The 16947-nt window shown below is 46.6% G+C and overlaps 1 protein-coding gene across 5 annotated transcripts in view; it reads left to right on the forward strand.

Moving 5' to 3' along the window:
- The window catches only part of TTC7B (tetratricopeptide repeat domain 7B), a 192316-nt gene that overhangs the window by 84618 nt on the left and 90751 nt on the right, over nt 1-16947 (forward strand). For all 5 annotated transcript variants that reach the window (XM_054715834.1, XM_054715830.1, XM_054715832.1 and 2 more), the window contains 2 exons: nt 5021-5084; nt 9145-9282. In XM_054715834.1, the coding sequence (XP_054571809.1) occupies nt 5021-5084; nt 9145-9282 (202 nt within the window). The remainder of the gene's footprint in view (nt 1-5020; nt 5085-9144; nt 9283-16947) is intronic.

Genomic DNA, 16947 nt, shown 5'->3' on the forward strand with positions numbered 1-16947 from the left:
CTTCTTTTATTTATTGCCAAGCTTGACTTGCTAGTTTAGAGAGGTGATGAAAAAATTAGTTGAGGACTTTTACATCAATATTCATAAAATACATTGCTCTGTAGTTTTCTTGTGATATTTTTGTCTAGTTTTAGTATTAGGCTAATACTGGCCTTATAGAATGAGTTGGGGAGTATTCCTTTTTCTACTTTTTTAAAGAGTTGTGGAGAAGTGGTATTAATTGTTTTTTAAATGTTTGGTAGAATTCACCAGTGAAGCCATCTAAGCTTTTGTTTGTGGGAAGGTTTTCATTATAACTTCAGTCTCTTTACTTGTTATAGGTCTATTAAGACTTTCTATTTCTTCTTGAGTCAGTTTTAGTAGTTTTTGTCTTTTTACAATTTTGCTCATTTCATCTAAGATATCTAATTTGCTGGCATACCATTGGTCATAATATACCCTTATATATTTTTTATTTCTACAAGGTTGGTATAGTTGTGTCTTATCTTTCACTTCTCATTTTAGTGATTTGAGTTTTTTCTCTCTCTTTTGGGTCAGTATAGCTAAAGTTTTTATCAAATTTTGCTGATCTTCTTGAAGAACCAACTTTTGGTTTTGTTTATTTTTTTTAATTGTGTATCTACTCTTTTTTCATTTATGTCTGTACTATTTCTTATTCCTTCAGTTATCACCATCAATTTTTAACTTTCTAGTTTTGCATGTTCACAATCCTACTTCTGATTTATTAGTAAAGAGAGAAAAGCTATTGGGTTATTTTTGTCTTGGGGCTTCTATATTACCAAGGCAGGACTCTCTCATCAGTCAGTTCTCAAAAGGACATTATCACCAATTCACTTGAGTACAAAGCAAACTTTAGTGGCACAGATCCTAAAACATGGTGCATTTTCACCAAGTGAATGCATGCATGTAATTAGCATCCTGATCAAGAAATAAACATTGCCAGAACTCAAAAAGCCTTTTTTATACCCTCTCCCAATGACTACCCCTACCCAAGGGTGACTCTATCCAGACTTCTATCACAAGAATCAGTCTGGTTCATTTTTGAAACGTATATTAAACTTTTAGCTTAACTTCTTTTGTCTAATATTATATTTGAGAGATTTACCCATATTTTTGCATATAGTAAGAGTTTGTTTTCATTGCTGCATAGTATCCACTTTATTAATATACTCCAATATATTGATTTATTCTACTTGTAATGGACTTTTGAGTTGTTTCTCATTTGGGGCCAAGAAGACTAGTGCTATGAACATTCTCATATGTGTTTCTTAGTGCACATATGTGTGTACTTCAGTCAGGTATATCTTTCCTTTCATTGTATTCCTCCTTATAAAAAGTGTTTGAGGTGGCTTAGATAATTAAATGCATATTAGACTTCATAATTAGCAGAAAATAAAGAATGCAATTAAAAGCCACTATTCTGCCAGGAAGTGAATGATGAAAAGATTTATGGGAAGCTAGGAGGGCCAGATATTTTGCTTAACTTTTTTGTAGGCCTAGGAGGAGAAGGTAGTGATCACGGAGTACTAAATAGAGGTCTGAACCTCCTGGTAGCCGTGCAGAGGTTTTGGGTAAGTATGAAGACGCTGTTTTAAGTATAAAGATAAGGGATATGAAGGGTCAGGAAAATGACATAACGGTGGAACCGAAGCTGCGTGAGCGACCTACATGCCCGAACCAGTGATCGAACTCCTAACCTGGGTATGTGTAACCTGTCATCGAACCTGCCACCTTTTTGGTATGTCTGTAGTGTGTCTGTTCTGGAGGAGGGATTATTTCAGATCATCTAAAAAATTCAGTTGTTTGTTGTTTTGTTCATGATTTTTACAAATTCTTGTTTTTGGATAACCAGTGCTATTGGAGGTATTTGTAACTATTTTCTTGCATTTCCCGGGCTCTCTTTTTGCTCTTTGGATAGCTTCTTTTGGTGCATAGAAGATGCTAAAGAAAAAATCACTTATTTGTCATGGTTTTGCTTGGGAAGAGATTGCCGCTGTCTCCTGAGCTCTCGTGTACACGGGCCAGCTGGCCCACCTTCGTGCAGAGGCCCGTCCTCTCACCAGGAGCACAGAAGCCCTTGAGCAAGGCCAGGCGCTGTGCAGGACTCACCCGGTCCACCCACGGCACAGCTCAGTGGGCTGGGGCTGATCTGAGTGAAGGGCCCTTTTGTCTTTGTTATGAAGGAATTTTGACCAAGTGGATTGACAGGAAAGGGAAGAATTATGTAGAAGCCTATGTAATCTCCAGATTGGATCAGCTGATCCCTCATAATCCAGAGGTACTCTCCATGCTTCATTTAAATACTTTCCTCTCTTGGAACCTCATCCTTCCACACAAACCCAGGGCTGAGGGTATCATAGGCCTTGCGTATTTGACAGACAGTGCGACTCGGGGTGGGGCTGGAGGTGGGGCTGCAGCCATCCTTGGCCTTGATTTTTCAGCTTGTATCTGGCCGGCTGTGGATCAAAGGCAGTTTTCTCCAGGAATTCCCCAGAATTCCTTTAGCCAGGCATAGTAAAATTGTAAAGACACCATTGCTGGACCTGGGAGCTGATGTCATTATTTACAAATCAACTTTCTCTTGGGTGAGAGGTGCTCAAGGCCCTCCTCACACCTAAATAGAGTTGCTTTGACACCTGGAAGGTGACCTTGACCTCAGGACATCCGCCCTGTCATTAGCTGTAGAATAGCTAGATGACAGAAAGATGACATGCATCTGGATCAAGTTGGATTAATTTCTTCTGTACTATTGCTTCTACCACATACAGTGCCGTTTTTCAGAAAGGGCTGTTATCCTCTGAGAGTAATCATGACTACTGTTTATAAATGAGGGTTCTCGCCCTTATTCCCTGTGTCTTCTGTAAAATCAGGTAAAGAGGTGGTAAATTCATCTAAAGTACTGAAAGAGCAACTTGCCTGAAGGTCAGCCCGTGAGGTAGTCATGTGGCCAAGACTAGACCGCAGCCTGCCCGCTCTGAGCCCAGCAGCCCTGCATTGCCTCCTCCTCTGCCAGCCCCCATCCAGCTCCCAGAGCTGGTCCTTACTGCCCACTGATCCCCATTTGCTCCCTGCCCCTCTTTATCCCCCACTCTGCCCTTCAATCAACTTCCTCTGAGGTCTGAGCACCCCCGCAGCGCCCCCGAACTCGTGGGCCCCAAGAAGAGAATGTCACAAAAGGGAAGTTCCCAACAATTTTGACTTTGAACTCTGAGTTCCATACTTTCCTGAACAGGGAAGAGGGAAGGAATGGCCAGAAATGGGTCTAGAGGATTAATAGTTATTGAGAGAGCATTCCAGTGTGTCATTTTTTCAGGCATGCCTCTTAAAACTACCCTTCCTCCCTCCCCGCCCCCACTTCTCCCACCAGCCCCGAGAGCTTTGCAGCTCCTGGGTCTCCATCTTGCCTGGCTCCGAAGGAAGGGTAGAGGAAGTGGAATTAAAATCAATGTGCTACTTGTTAGCAGCTCTGGTAAAAATAACAACCGCGCATTTAAGCAGTCTGGATGGCTCAAGTGGAATTTGGGGATTACCCATGGCTGAATTGGCTGGTGTTAAATCACAATTAGCATGGGCTCTCTCTCTTCAGTTAGTCTGGACAATGCAGGACTGGCTAGTCATGAAAAATGCTTAATGATCCCATGTAAGCACAAGCCAGGATATCAGGAAATGGTCGCTGAGTGGACACACACACACACACACACCACACACTTGATTCGAAGCCTGTAGGCTCTGTATCTGAGTTTAAGGAGGAAAAAGTATTCCATCTTCTCAAATCCCAGATCACCTCAAGCTGCCTCTTTAAGGATGGCACTGCCGATTCCAGAATCTTGCTCTTTGTTTCCTAAAAGTTAGCTTTTTCCTAAAAGTTGAGCCCTACAAGAGCAATAGGAACGATTCCACAGGTGGTTTTCTTACTTGTAGGGAAGTCAGACTTGTGAAGAGTCCAAGGCGCTATACTTTTTCTGTCTTGCTTTTTATGGTCCTTTGATAAATATAAAAGTTGCCAACTCTTCAAAGAGAGCAAGTATTTATAATAATTTGGAAAACTTTTTGTTTTGCCATGGTGTGTGTGTGTGTGTGTGTGTGTGTGTATGAATCATTTCATCTCTTAAGTTAAATGATAGTAGTGTTTACCCCCAAGAGGATAAATTTAGTTTTTATTTAGTCCTCTCCAAAACATCTAGGAGGTTTTTACTAACCAAGTTCATCTTTATTGCACTCCTCTTCCAATCCATGAAAAAGAGTTGAGTTTGGCCCAGTTGTGGTAACACTCAGTTCTACTCAAAGGATTTTAGAGCTTCAGATCAGGGCGGGGAATGCTGTACGTGTTTTTAAATGCTCCAAGCATAAAATGTAGGATATAGAGAATGCATATTTGGGTTCTGTTTGGTTTTTATTGTTCTCTATTCCTGAGCAACATCGTGCTTAGGAGCTTTTTATAAAATCCAAGATGTTAGAGTTCAGCCAAATTCCATAAAACTGATTAATAAGACAGCTAGATCTTGCATGCCACCCCATAATAAAACACGTGGTTACGTAAGATAGCTCACTACACTCTTACAGAATTCTAGAAATTATTCAAACTCTAAAATTCCTTCCAATCTCTTATTTCAACTTAAGGACAATATAAGATATGCCAGTTAGCAAGAAAGAGGTAAAAAAGCCTACTGTAATCACACCTCCAGAACGGGTTTAGGAGAATGCTATGAAGATAATGTCAGTTTGTAGCAATCTAAATTTCTGCTTCTATCACGAGCTTACTGTTATTTGGACTTTCAAATTGGTTTTTACAACTTTACTTCACCCTGCTGCCTGCTATTAAAATGTATAGTTAGAACGTACAAATTCCATAGATTACCATAGAAATAAGCAAATTAACTCAAGTGTCCAGATTATACACTGCTGTCCATGGGTTCTATATAAAAATCTTAAAGCTTTTTAGCATTTTGTCCTGCTCATAGTCAAGGATTTTGTGTTATTTTGAGATTGCCCTATATCAAAGCTGGTTTTCTTTATACAGCATTTTTTGCCCTCAAGAAAATACTGAAGAAGCCCTGTTGTTATTGCTGATTAGTGAATCTATGGTAAGTAGAATGTGTTTGTACATTTTTTCCCTCCCCTATTCCTGTAGTCCCTTTTTTGATATGGCTACTCCACCAGTACAGTGACCCTTTTCCTTGGGAGAAAATAGATGGGATACCTGGGTGGGAAGAAACAGTAGAGGCTTAAAAGGAGGGATGCTTCTTACTTCTTGGACTGGGTAGCACATTCCTTGGTCACCGCGGAGCATGGAGCTTCTCCTCCCCTAGCAATTAGTAGGCATCTGAGTTTATTCCTTTATCCACCAAGTATTGCTGGAACACTTACACAAGCATATACTATAGGTAAACCATGGCTGAAATAACCATCAAAGATCCTGGCCAGGGGAAAGAAGCCCCCGAGGGTAAACTTCCCGGGCCTTCTCGATTTGCCGTGGAGGGAGGGAGAGTTTGGAGAGAAATCGCTTGTGTGCTTGAACCTCTGGTTTTCAGATGAAATTGCCTGGGCCTCTACACAGGCCCCTTCCCCAATCTCCCACTGCTCCCGGGCACTGCACGCCCAGCCGGGAGGGTTCACTGCTGTCACGGGCTCTGCTGCTGGGAGGGCGCTTTTGCCAGACCCTGAATTCCTCTGAGGTGTTTTCTTCGTGTTTGGCCAGGACATCACATTTTAGGTCTGGAATTCCCTTGCTCATCGTTTATTGGGTTTCCACTCTGTATATCTTCAGGCGGGACAGCCCTGGCTTGCATCTTTCAGGAGTGATACGGGTTATAGTAGTTACACCTTGGCAAGCCCCTGTGTGTGCCCAGCCCCTGAGCAGAACGGCCAACGCCTGGGACTTGAAAGGACCTAGAGGTCCTCATGTCCATTCACTCATTTTACACGTGGGAACCCGAGGCCCAGAACAGGCGCCTGGATTCACCGTGCAGTGGTCTCCCCGGTACCGCACCTGGCAGGCAGGAGGACGGGGGAGGAGCAAAAGGAATCCTAGCCGAAGCGAGAGAAGTGTTTCCTTCTCGCCCAAGCACACCTTTTAAAGGGAGGTCTGAAAGGCACTCAGGTGAGAAAAGCTTAGAAATGAGTGGGAGAATGTGCGTGTGCCACGTGTCGGAGGGAGGGGTCAGGAGGGTCGGACTTGGTCTGGGAGGACAGCTTCCTTGCCTTAATTCGAAGCTTTGGGTTCTCTTGTTCTGTGCAATGGCCCAGAGATGTTTACAAGAGCAAGACTGCTTGAGTTACCACTTCTCTCTACTTGGAAGCTCTTTGACGTCATTGGCCTGCCTTCCTCCGAAGGAAACAGGCTGCCCCGTTGGCTCATCTTTCCCTCACTGTCAGCTGGTAACTTAGCACGGTGTCATTTCACTCTCTCCGCTGCCTCGGCGCAGTCGGGGAAGGCGCGCATGTGGGCGGCCTGGCAGCGGCACTCGGTGACAAGTCTCACTGTGCTTTGTCATCAGTTCTTCGATGGGGGCCAGCTCCTGTGGCCTCCTCGCCGACACTCCCGCACCCGAAGCTGGACTCTTCACAGCTTAGCAGTCAGTTTCCTCGGGGCAAACCTGGTTGGTTACATTGGAAAAGTTCTGGAAGCGTGGTGACCACACATTTTAGGTTTCTGGGATGGTTCTGATGGAAAAGACTGAGTTCCATTGTCAATCATGTATTCGTTAGGAATCTGGAAAACACGGCCCCCTCTCTAAAATGCTGTGTCTTGGGAATGATGGCTCCATCTCTCCTGCTCCTTCACTGAAGTGCGAGGAACTCATAGGCTCAAAATGGAGATCCCTCTGAGACAGTCAGATCTGTCTCTGTGGTATTTAATTTCCGGAAATCCCTCCAGTGACTTCAATAAATATGAAGGATGAGGTTCCCAACCAAAATGATTCTGTTCCCCCTTGGCAAGCCACTGTGTGTGCCCAGCACCCGAGCAGCATGGCCAACGCCTGGGACTTGAGAGGACCTCGAGGTCCCCATGTCCATTCACTCCGTGATTATGTAGGTGGAAACCTAAATTAAGTTGCTTTTGGAAGTCCCTTTTTCGTGTTCCTTGACTCCTTGATTTTCCTGTTTTGGGACAGAAAAAGAACGTGCTCAGTTTCAGAACCAAAATGAGAATTGCTGTGTGTGTTTTTCAGTACTTGAGAAAATTGTATTTTTTGTTGGTTCTGACTTTATCTTAGAAGCATAATTTGTCCATTGTCTCTCCACCTACAAGGACTCATTGGGAATTGTACTGCTTTCTTGCCTCAGATGAGTTTTCCCCGGGAGAAAGGAGTCATTGGGACTACTAGTCTATTTGCACAACCGACAGTGGCACAGTACTCTGGGATCTTGATTATTTGTGGATCAGTTTAAGGTTCTGTATTGTACCTTTTTATTCAAAAGAAAACCATAGACTTCCTCTAAAAATTAAAAAAAAAAGAATGCATTTGGCATAACTTGAAAATTTCTCTTAAATAGTATTTTGTTTTGTTCTTTTCCCGGCATTGGTCTCAACATGAAGCATTTATAGCAAATAAGTAAAATGAGACCACTTACAGCAAGCCCTGTTTTCCTCCCGCGCTTCTTTTGTTGCCTTAAAAGCCACTCCTAACAAGAAAAATTTAAGGATAAAACCTTCAGAATCAGGCTATTTCCATAGGCGATGACTCACTTTGAAGGACGTGGCCTGACTTATATATTCTTATTTGTCTTTGACATTTAGGAGCGAGGAGTTTTGAAGTGAGTGAGTGCTGATGGGTGGCTAAAAGCAAATGCCCCGGACTCACAAAAAGAAACCCTTTTACCTCATTAGTGAGAGAGAAGGTGCGCGTGGTCCTTCTGAATGTCAGGCAGGAAGACAGACATCAGCCTGCCCGGAGAAGCGGCCTGCCATCTTGTGTGACCACTTTCACAGGAAGAGCTAGGGGTCTCTTTTCATGCTCCCAGGGACGGGTAGATCTGGAGACTTCTGGTAGTTAGCAGGGGAGAAAGACAGGAAAATCTAACTATTGAGCCCTAATTGGTTTGGCTCAGTGAATAGAGCATCGGCCTGCGGACTCAAGGGTCCCAGGTTCGATTCCGGTCAAGGGCATGTACCTCGGTTGCGGACACATCCCCAGTAGGAGGTGTGCAGGAGACAGCTGATGGATGTTTCTAACTCTCTATCCCTCTCCCTTCCTCTCTGTAAAAAAATCAATAAATTATATTTTTTAAAAATCTAACTGTTGATTCTAACTCCCTACCAGGGGGGGAGAGAGGAAAAGGAGCCAGTGGTTAGAGTCTCCCGCATGGGTTTGTCTGGAGCAATCTGTAGAGAAATTACATTTCAAAGGTAATGAAAACAGGTTGCTGTAAGGAGCCTTTGATGTCTAGATAGATGAGATTAACAAGCTCGAAGGTGCCTGCTGTCTTTCTTGCTAAGCAGCGGCGATGTGAAATAGGCAAGGTGTTCTCTTGAGTCCTCCGTGGTAATGTCTTCAAAATAAAAATCGGTTTGCTTCTTGCTGTCACTTATACATCTGCTTTGTGCTTCCCTAAACAAGATCGGATTAGTCTTTGTAGTCTGTTCCAGCGAGGATGTCACCCAGGGACCTGAACGTTGCTTTGGTGGTGGAGGAAAAGTGTGACATGTCTCTGTAGGACGGACAGAGCTTGATGCCACCATTTGGTGACGGGAAGGGTGGGGCCGGGAGTTTTCTCCCACCCAGTCACGCACAGCAGAGCAGGATCTGTGAGTGGGGAGCAGCATGTGTAGCCACGTGTCTGCTCTCATCCTGCTGCCCCAGAGCACAGCTGTGCCTGCTGGAACCTGAGCCCAGGAGAAATCACCCCGCTTTGCACTCCCTGGCTCTGAAATCTCCCTCCACAAACATGCCAACTGGTACACGTGTCCTACAGGATCACACCTCCAGGCCCCCACAGTTTGGAGAACACCATGTACCACCATGAGCTTTGGTGCTCTGGGGAGTCTGAACAAACAACCAGAGGTGACAGACCCCTTCCCCATTCCCGCCCTTGTCTCCAGACCCTGCTGTTAGGGCAGGAGGCCGAGATGGCCTCCCGACAGTGAAGGCTGTGCGCGCGGGCTGGCTCACCATCTGCTTCTCTCCTCTGTGCTGCTTCCAGGCCAACCGGGACGCTGTGCTGAGCAGGATCCCCGAGCACAGGAGCGACCGCCTCATCAGTCTGCAGAGCGCCTCGGTGGTCTACGACCTGCTGACCATCGCTCTTGGGAGAAGAGGCCAGTTTGAGATGCTGTCGGAGGTACAGCCCTCGAGTCCGGATGGCTTCCGGGCGGTGGGGGGTGCTGGCGGTCTGAACACTGGGACAGCTGAGGGACCTGGTCCTGAACCCCTGTCAGCAGCAGCCATGTGGCTTTGGGGTTAGCTTTGGTTTCCTCCTCTGTGAAAAGGAAATGGGGCTAAGCGATTAGGTGGGGGCAGTCACTGGTGGTCACTTCCTACCAGTGGTCCAAACACTGGCTGTGAGTTTTGGGGGAGGGAAGGCAAGCATTTCTCCAGCAGTTTCTCTTTTAGTGTAATTTCCACCATAACCCCAAATCACCCATCTGTGATATTAATTTCCTCATAAAACGGGCTATATTTGATTTAAGGCATCATTGTGTAGCTCCTGCTGAAACGGCAGCTGTGGGCACAGGGTATCGCCCGGCGAGCTGAGACAGGCTTTCCTGTCCACCGCGTCTGCGTTCAGAGGGACGCTCGTAGCACCGGATCTCGTGCGAGGTGCTGGCATCTCCTTCCCTCCGTCCTAAGAAACAATGGGATGGAAGCTTGACTTTATCTCGCGCTGTGGTTATGCATAACTGAGCTGCTGCCCAGAATACCAGATTCCACGGTGGTAGAGGTGAAATAAGGATTAGATCATTTTATATTTTCTTTAGCGAAGTAAAGAGAAAGAGAGAAAACAACTCATTTGGTTAAAATGGACTTTTCCATGTTATGAATCTTTCTTTTTCTAAATTTATACACATTGCAGCAGCCTCTGGGCGGGAGGACAGGGAATGAAATACAGTAACAGACTGGCTGAAATCAGATAAGCGCGCTCCTCGCCTTCCAGCCTGCAGAGCGCGGCCACATTGCCCGGAGCCCCGGAGAGCAGATGAGCCTGCGTGGCCTGGATCTTCTTTTAGGCTTTGGTTTCGTGACTGTACAGGGCAATGGTTACTCGTTCTTCAAAAACAGCCCTTCACAATCCAGCTAGATAAGGCGATCTGTCCTGATGTTCCTGTTACACTCAGCACCCCCCACCCCCTGGGACCGTGCCCAGGCTTGGGGCTGGCCTGGATTCGTCACCGCTCCAGGTGCTTTGACTTCCTGGGACCCGCCCCTCCTGGCCAGCTTGGTTCCCACCCCCCGCCTCTGCTGCGGAGCCCTCTGCAGGGACAGGGTCCCCTAGCCCAGGGGGAGTTCTTTGAAGGTGAACCTTTGCCCTCCAGATGAACCCCTGGAAGTCTCTCTGGGTCCCAGGCTGAGTGTGGGCACGTGTCTGCTCTCATGCCATCTCGGGGCTGCGCAGCCTCTCCCCAGCTTGAAATGGCCTGCGTCTGGGACAGGTGTGAGCCGCCGGAGGTGCTGCCTTAGTCACAGGCTGGGTGACCCCTGCCCACGGACTTCTCTTCATGACATGAATGACTCCAGGGGGGCGACCGTCACCTTAGCAGCATTCCTCTGCCGGTGGCGCTCCGGGGCCTGTGTTTCCTCCTGGCACGGAACGCGGCGACCTGGTTTTCACCGGATGACTTTCATCTTGATGTCGCTTTTAGCTGCCATCTTGTGGCAATGACCTGGCGCCCAAGTCACTGGCTGGTCCCGTTGGTTGTCCGAGCCTTTGCAGTTCCGAATTTCACTACGGGAGTCGCATTTACAGCAATGGCGACATTGCCAGAGGCTGCCTGAGGAGCTCCAGTAGAAGGGTGGGGGCAGGGAAGTGTATCAGGGTGTCTCCCTGGGAGCCTTTTGAATTTTGTACCACATCTGTGCTGTACCTATAGGTCAGTTGATAAAATAGAGGACACTCATGTCGTCAACACATGTGTCCCCTGTTCTGTGCCAGGGGCTGTGATTCAGGCCGGGACACATGAGCCAGGTGCGGTCCCTGCCCATCAGCAGCTCCCAGTCTACAGCGAGGCGGCCAGTTTTGCAGTTAGAGCTTCCCCAAGCCCCGTGGTCTCAGATCTCCTAAGTGAAACGGGAGGTGTTGTGGGTGGAAGGCGAACACGAAGGCACCTGGAGACACGGTTCCGTCTCTGGAGGCTCGGTCCCTGACGAGCAGGCATGTCACCCTCGCTGAGCTCGGACCCTCTCTCCCTTGGTCTCAGGCCACATCTTACTTAGCGTGTCCTGCTTCCCTCATTTGCTGGGGTTTTCTTTTTTCTTTTTTTTTTTTCTTTAATTCTAATTTTTCCTTCCATTTTTCTCAGGACTTTAGGTTAAAAGACTAACCAGATTTTTTTTAATTGAGGTAAATTCATATAACATAAACATAGCCATTTTTAAATGTCCAATTCGGCGGCCTTGAGTACATTCCCACTGTCATGCAACTATCCCCTCTATCACGTTCCAAAACATTTTCATCGCCCTAATAGGAAACCCTGTCCCATTAAATGATTTTTCTCCATTCCCCGACCCCCCAGTTTCTGTCAGCTGCTCATCTGCTTTCTGACTATGGATTTACCTAATTTGGGTATTTCATATAAATAGAATCATCCAGTATATGACCTTTCGTCTGGCTTCTTCCACTTAGAAGGTTGTAGCATGTGTCAGTACTTCATTCCTTTTTTATGGTTGGATAACATTCCATCGTATCACGATTTGTTTATCCATTTGTCAGTCGGCAGGCATTTGGCTTTGGTGAAAAGTGCCGCTGTGGGGGCAACTGGCATTTAAACTTCCTGTGTTACGTCTCTGGGCCTGCGATTGTTAGTGGTTATCACTATCACCACTCGGCGTGGTCGTATATTCTGTTTCCCCTCCTGCAGCTCCTGCACCGGGACCAGTGAGCCTTCTAAACCAGGAATGGCCACACCACCCTTCTGTTCAGAAACATTCGATGGCTCTTCCCCACTCCCCTTCTTTTTTCCTCTCTCTTAATTTTGTTTTGTTTTACTTTTTCTCCCATAATGAAATTGACTTCACTGTTTGTGTGTCTGCCATACGCAGCAGCCCTGCAGGCTCCGTGAAGAACCAAGCAGCACATACAAATATGGGAAAGAAAATGAAGGTCCCTGGGAATCGCGCTCTCCGGGGTCGTTACCTGCCCGTTGCCCGTCTTTCCTCGTATGCCTTCATGAATGTAAATGTATGGAAGTGTGAGGAGCGGGGCAGTGTCGTGCATGTTTTATTGTGGATATTCCCAATCATCGCTCTCCCTTGCATTGGTACCCCTGCCTCCGTACCCCTAACCCCAGGCCAGCACCTTGTGCATCCTGGCACAGGCCTAGAGAGCTTGGCCTTGAGTTCTGCCCTGCCATTGGCCAGTTGTGTGATCCTGGAAGTTATTAACCTCTACTGCCTCAGGTCTTCTTCTGCAAAACAGGGAGGGTAGTCATACCTGCCTCATAAATGTGAAGGTCATTCACTAATCCATGCAAAGTACCCAGAACAGAGCACACGAGCTCATTGAGTGTGTGCTTCCGCACTGCCCCTACCACCGTATTCCCAGGGGTTGCCAGGCACCGGGAAGCCACCAAGTATACAGAAAGGTCTTTGGCTTCTAGAATTTTCCAATCTAGAGAGACCGAATAGAAACATGAAAAGATGACTACAGTTGACCCTTGAACACACGGATTTGAACTGCACGGGTCAACTTACACATGAATTTTTAAAAATAACAACCTTACTGTCTTCCATCCAAGGTTGGGAGTCCCCGGATGTGAAGGGACGACTGGGCGCATTGATCTGCGCCATTTTTATACTAGTGACTTGAGTATCCAGGAGTTTGGTATCCACAGGGGGTCCCGGAACCAGTTCCCCACAGGTACCAAGGGACAACTACATTTTGGGGGAGACAAAGTTTTACGTAGATTTTCGACGGCACAGGGGTCAGAACCCCTAACCCGTAGTGCTCGGGGTCACCTCTAATCAGACAAGACGACGGTGCGGCAGCGTCATGGCAGGGCACAGAGTAGGCCACTGGCAGCAGAATTGGCAGGTGGGGGCAGCAGCAAGAGGTTATGAGCAACTGAGACATGAATGGCTGCTCAAGGCCTGATGGGAATGAAAGTCTGATTGCCCAGGAACACCCTTCATCATCAGGGTCATGGCGGTGTGAGGGCGTTCGGCCTGAGGGTGGGAACTAAGGGCTTGTTCTCACGGGGGTGTGGGCCAGGGCGTTGGACAGAAAGCCTGGCTGTCAGACCCGGATCTTGGTGCAGACTGTGCCTGGCTGATGGGAGCAGGTCCATCCCCCTCGGCTGGTCTGTGAGCAGGTCCCCTGTGCCTCAGCCACACTGCCCAGCGACACTTCCTTTATGCAGTGGACCTCTTATGACCAGAAGGTGGACAGCCCCCAGGCCACCACGGGAGAAGAGGTGTCACCTCCTTCCTCTCCTGCCCCCGCCGACGTCAGCACTTCCACACCAGGCCGGCGTGCTTTCCTCCGGGCCCTCTCCCGGGCGGACCTGAGCCCCTGGGCACCCTGCACCAGAGGGGACGGGCGGGGGTGCCTGTGCTGGGGGTCCCAGCAAGCCTTCTCACCTCTGTCCTCCTGCCGTGGACACCTTGGGTGGGCTGTGCAGACCCAGGCTTTTAGGAACTGCTGGCAGGAGTCGCAGAGCTACTTGTACATGAATGCCGACCTCCCTGCCTCTCTCCCGTTGTATTTATTCAGGATGAAGGCTCCTGCCCACCTCAGGGTTGGCTGTGTCTGTGTATGCCCATGTACAATGCCTTTCTTTCTTCTGGGCACTGATCAGCCAGGTGCTGGGCAGGGAGCCTTGTCCAGAGGCAGTCCACACCCAGGGGCATCACATCCTCATTCTGTCAGGTTAAATATAAGCACCGTGTTTACCGTGTCTCCCATGCTGTGAGCTTGCATGTGTTTTTAAAGACTCACTGTGAGCTCCCCGAAAGGCTTGTGTGGGAAGGAGCACTTTCCCCTTCGGTTTCAGCAGCAGCTCTGGTTGGCATGACAACCCGCACTATTAAAAGTAAAGCAACAAGCCCGGCTGCCTTTGTTTTCTAGGATGAACCCAAGCCGCTAAGGGGTGCGTTTCTTTAATTTGACTACTAATGGCTCCATTCTGACAGAAGTTAAGAGGTCCTTGTCGAAGGACGCATGCATCCCCTCTGCAAAGACATGGCAGCGTCAAAGACAGAAATGGTATTTTTATTTTCCTTGTTGACTTTCTTTTCATCTGTTTATGGTAAATCTCAACAGCATTATAGTTCTGTGGGCAGAACTGTCTGGCTAGTGCTTGTAACAAAGGGACATTTTCCCATCCCCAAGCCAAACACTTTCTTAGTCAGGGAGCGCTGTGAGAGGCGCCTGAACATCTGACTGGATCTGCCTACCAGGCCTGCCAGGTGTCAGCTGACATCAGAGTTTGGTATTTAAATGCAGCCCCACCCGTGCCGCGGAAACCCAGCCTTGACCGCGGTGCCCTGGTCCGTGGAAGGCACCAGTGTGGCCTGACTCCGGTGGACCACAGACTCCTGGGAAGTCAGGGCCGAGGGTTTGGTCCACGGTAGGTGCTCAGTAAAAACCTGCTGAATAAACCAGTGCTTCAGGCCACGTACATCCTCATCCCGCTCCCTCTTCCTTGGTCTTTGAGGTCATTTAGCTGGGAAATGGGCAGCGGAGGAAGAGATGGCCCACAGCAGGCAGCGTTGGGGTCACCCGTACAGGAGGGACCGGCTACGTCATTTTTACATGACAGGTCTGCCCTGAGCCCCACCATAGGAAAGCAATTTTTTTTTTTTAATTAAGCATCATTGCTCTCTTCTTATGGTCCTTAATGAAAAAAAAAAAAGTTTTTCACTTAAAAAAAATTTAATGTGCCATTTTAACCTTTTTAAAGTATATAATTCAGTGGTATTAATTTCATTCACAGTGTTGTGTCACCATCATGATACTATCTAAATTTTCTGTCACTCCATGTGGAAACTCTTTACCCAGTAAGCAATGACTCCTGACTCCCGCCTCCCCATAAACTGGTAACCTCTGGTCAGACGATACTTGTTTTTTTGTGTGTCTGGCTTATTTCACCAGCCTAATGTATTCAGGGTTCTGCCATCTTGTGATGATACATCTGATAGAATGTCTCAGACTTTATTCCTATACTAGAGGCCTGGTGCATGAATTCATGTACAGGTGGGGTCCCTCGGATGAAAATGTCTACTCAAGGACCCCTCTCACCCAGTCCCGATCAGGCCGATGGGGGCTGGCTGGCCAGCGAGGGACTGCGGGAGGGCTCCAGGGTGTGTCCGGCCCTCTCGCCCAGTCCCCATTGACCTGGACCCCAGCAGCAAGCTAACCTACCAGTCGAAGCGTCTGCCCCCTGGTTGGACACTTAGCACATTACGCTTTTATTATATAGGATTGGCTGAATACATGCCACTGGATGTATAGGCCCATTTTGTTTATCTGATGGTCTGTGGTTGGATGGGCCCATGGATTGTTTCTGCCTTTTGGCTGTTGTGAATAATGATGTAGGGAACATATCTGAGTGCCAGCTTTCAGTTCTTTTGGATATATACCCAAGAGTGGAATCGCTGGGTCATATCGTAATTCTAGGTTTCACTTTCTGAAGAACCACCAAACTCTTTCACAGTGCTGGGCCATTTCACCTTCCAGCAGCAAGGGATGTCTCTGTATTCTCACCAACACTTGCTACTTGGTTGTTGTTGTTTTTGCTATAGTAGCCATTCTAATAGGTGTGGAGTGGTGTCTCATTGTGGGTTTGGTTTGCTTTTCCCTAATGACTAATGATGCTAAGTGTTTTTTCATGTGCTTATTGGCCATTTGAGTATTATGTTTGGAGAAATGTCTATTCAAGACCTCTGTCCATTTTCAAATTGGGTTATTTCTCTTTTTGTTGTTGAGTTATAGAAGTTCTTTATTGATTGTGGATAATAAACCCTTAACAGCTATTTTCTCCCATTTTGCAGTTTGCCTTTTTTTTATGATGTCATATGATGCACAAAAGTTTTTAATTCTGATAAAATCTAGTATATCAATTTTTTTTCTTTTGTTGTTTATGTTTTTTGGTATCATATCTAAGAATCTATTGCCAAGTCCAAGGTCATGAAGATTTATTCCTATGTTTTTCTGTGAGGATTTTATAATTTTTGCTCTTATGTTTAGGTTGTTGGTCATTTTGAGTTAATTTTTGTATATGGTATTAGTAGGAGTCCAAGTTCTTTTTTTTTTTTTTTTTTTGCATGTGGAAATCAAGTTGTCCTAACATTCATTGAGATTATTCTTTCCCCATGGACTTGGCACCCTTGTTGAAAATCAGTTGGCCATAGATGTGTGGGTTTATTTCTGCAATCTCAGTCCTATTTCATCACCCTATATGTTTATCCTTATGCCGGTACCACACTGTTTTGATAGCTGTAGCTTTGTTGTGAGCTTTGAGAAATCAAGAAATGTGAGTTCTTCAACTTTGCTCTTTTTCAAGATTGTTTTGCCTGTCCTGGGCTCCTTGCAATTCCATATGAATTTGAGGATTGGCTTGTCTATTTCTGCAAAAAAAGACTTGGAATTTTGATCAAGGTTGCATTGAAACTGTAGATTACTTTGGATAGTATTGCCATCTTAATATCTCATGTTTTGATATCAGGTCTGAGTTTGACTTCTCAGTTCTGCTACTTTACATGCCAACTATGAACTTGAAGAGGTTCCTTTAACTCTAAACCTGTATGTGGAAAATACAGATAATACTAAGATCTACCTCCAATGGTTATTATG

The sequence above is a fragment of the Eptesicus fuscus genome, chromosome 5 (assembly GCF_027574615.1).
Source record: "Eptesicus fuscus isolate TK198812 chromosome 5, DD_ASM_mEF_20220401, whole genome shotgun sequence".
NCBI classification, from domain to species: Eukaryota; Metazoa; Chordata; class Mammalia; order Chiroptera; family Vespertilionidae; genus Eptesicus; species Eptesicus fuscus.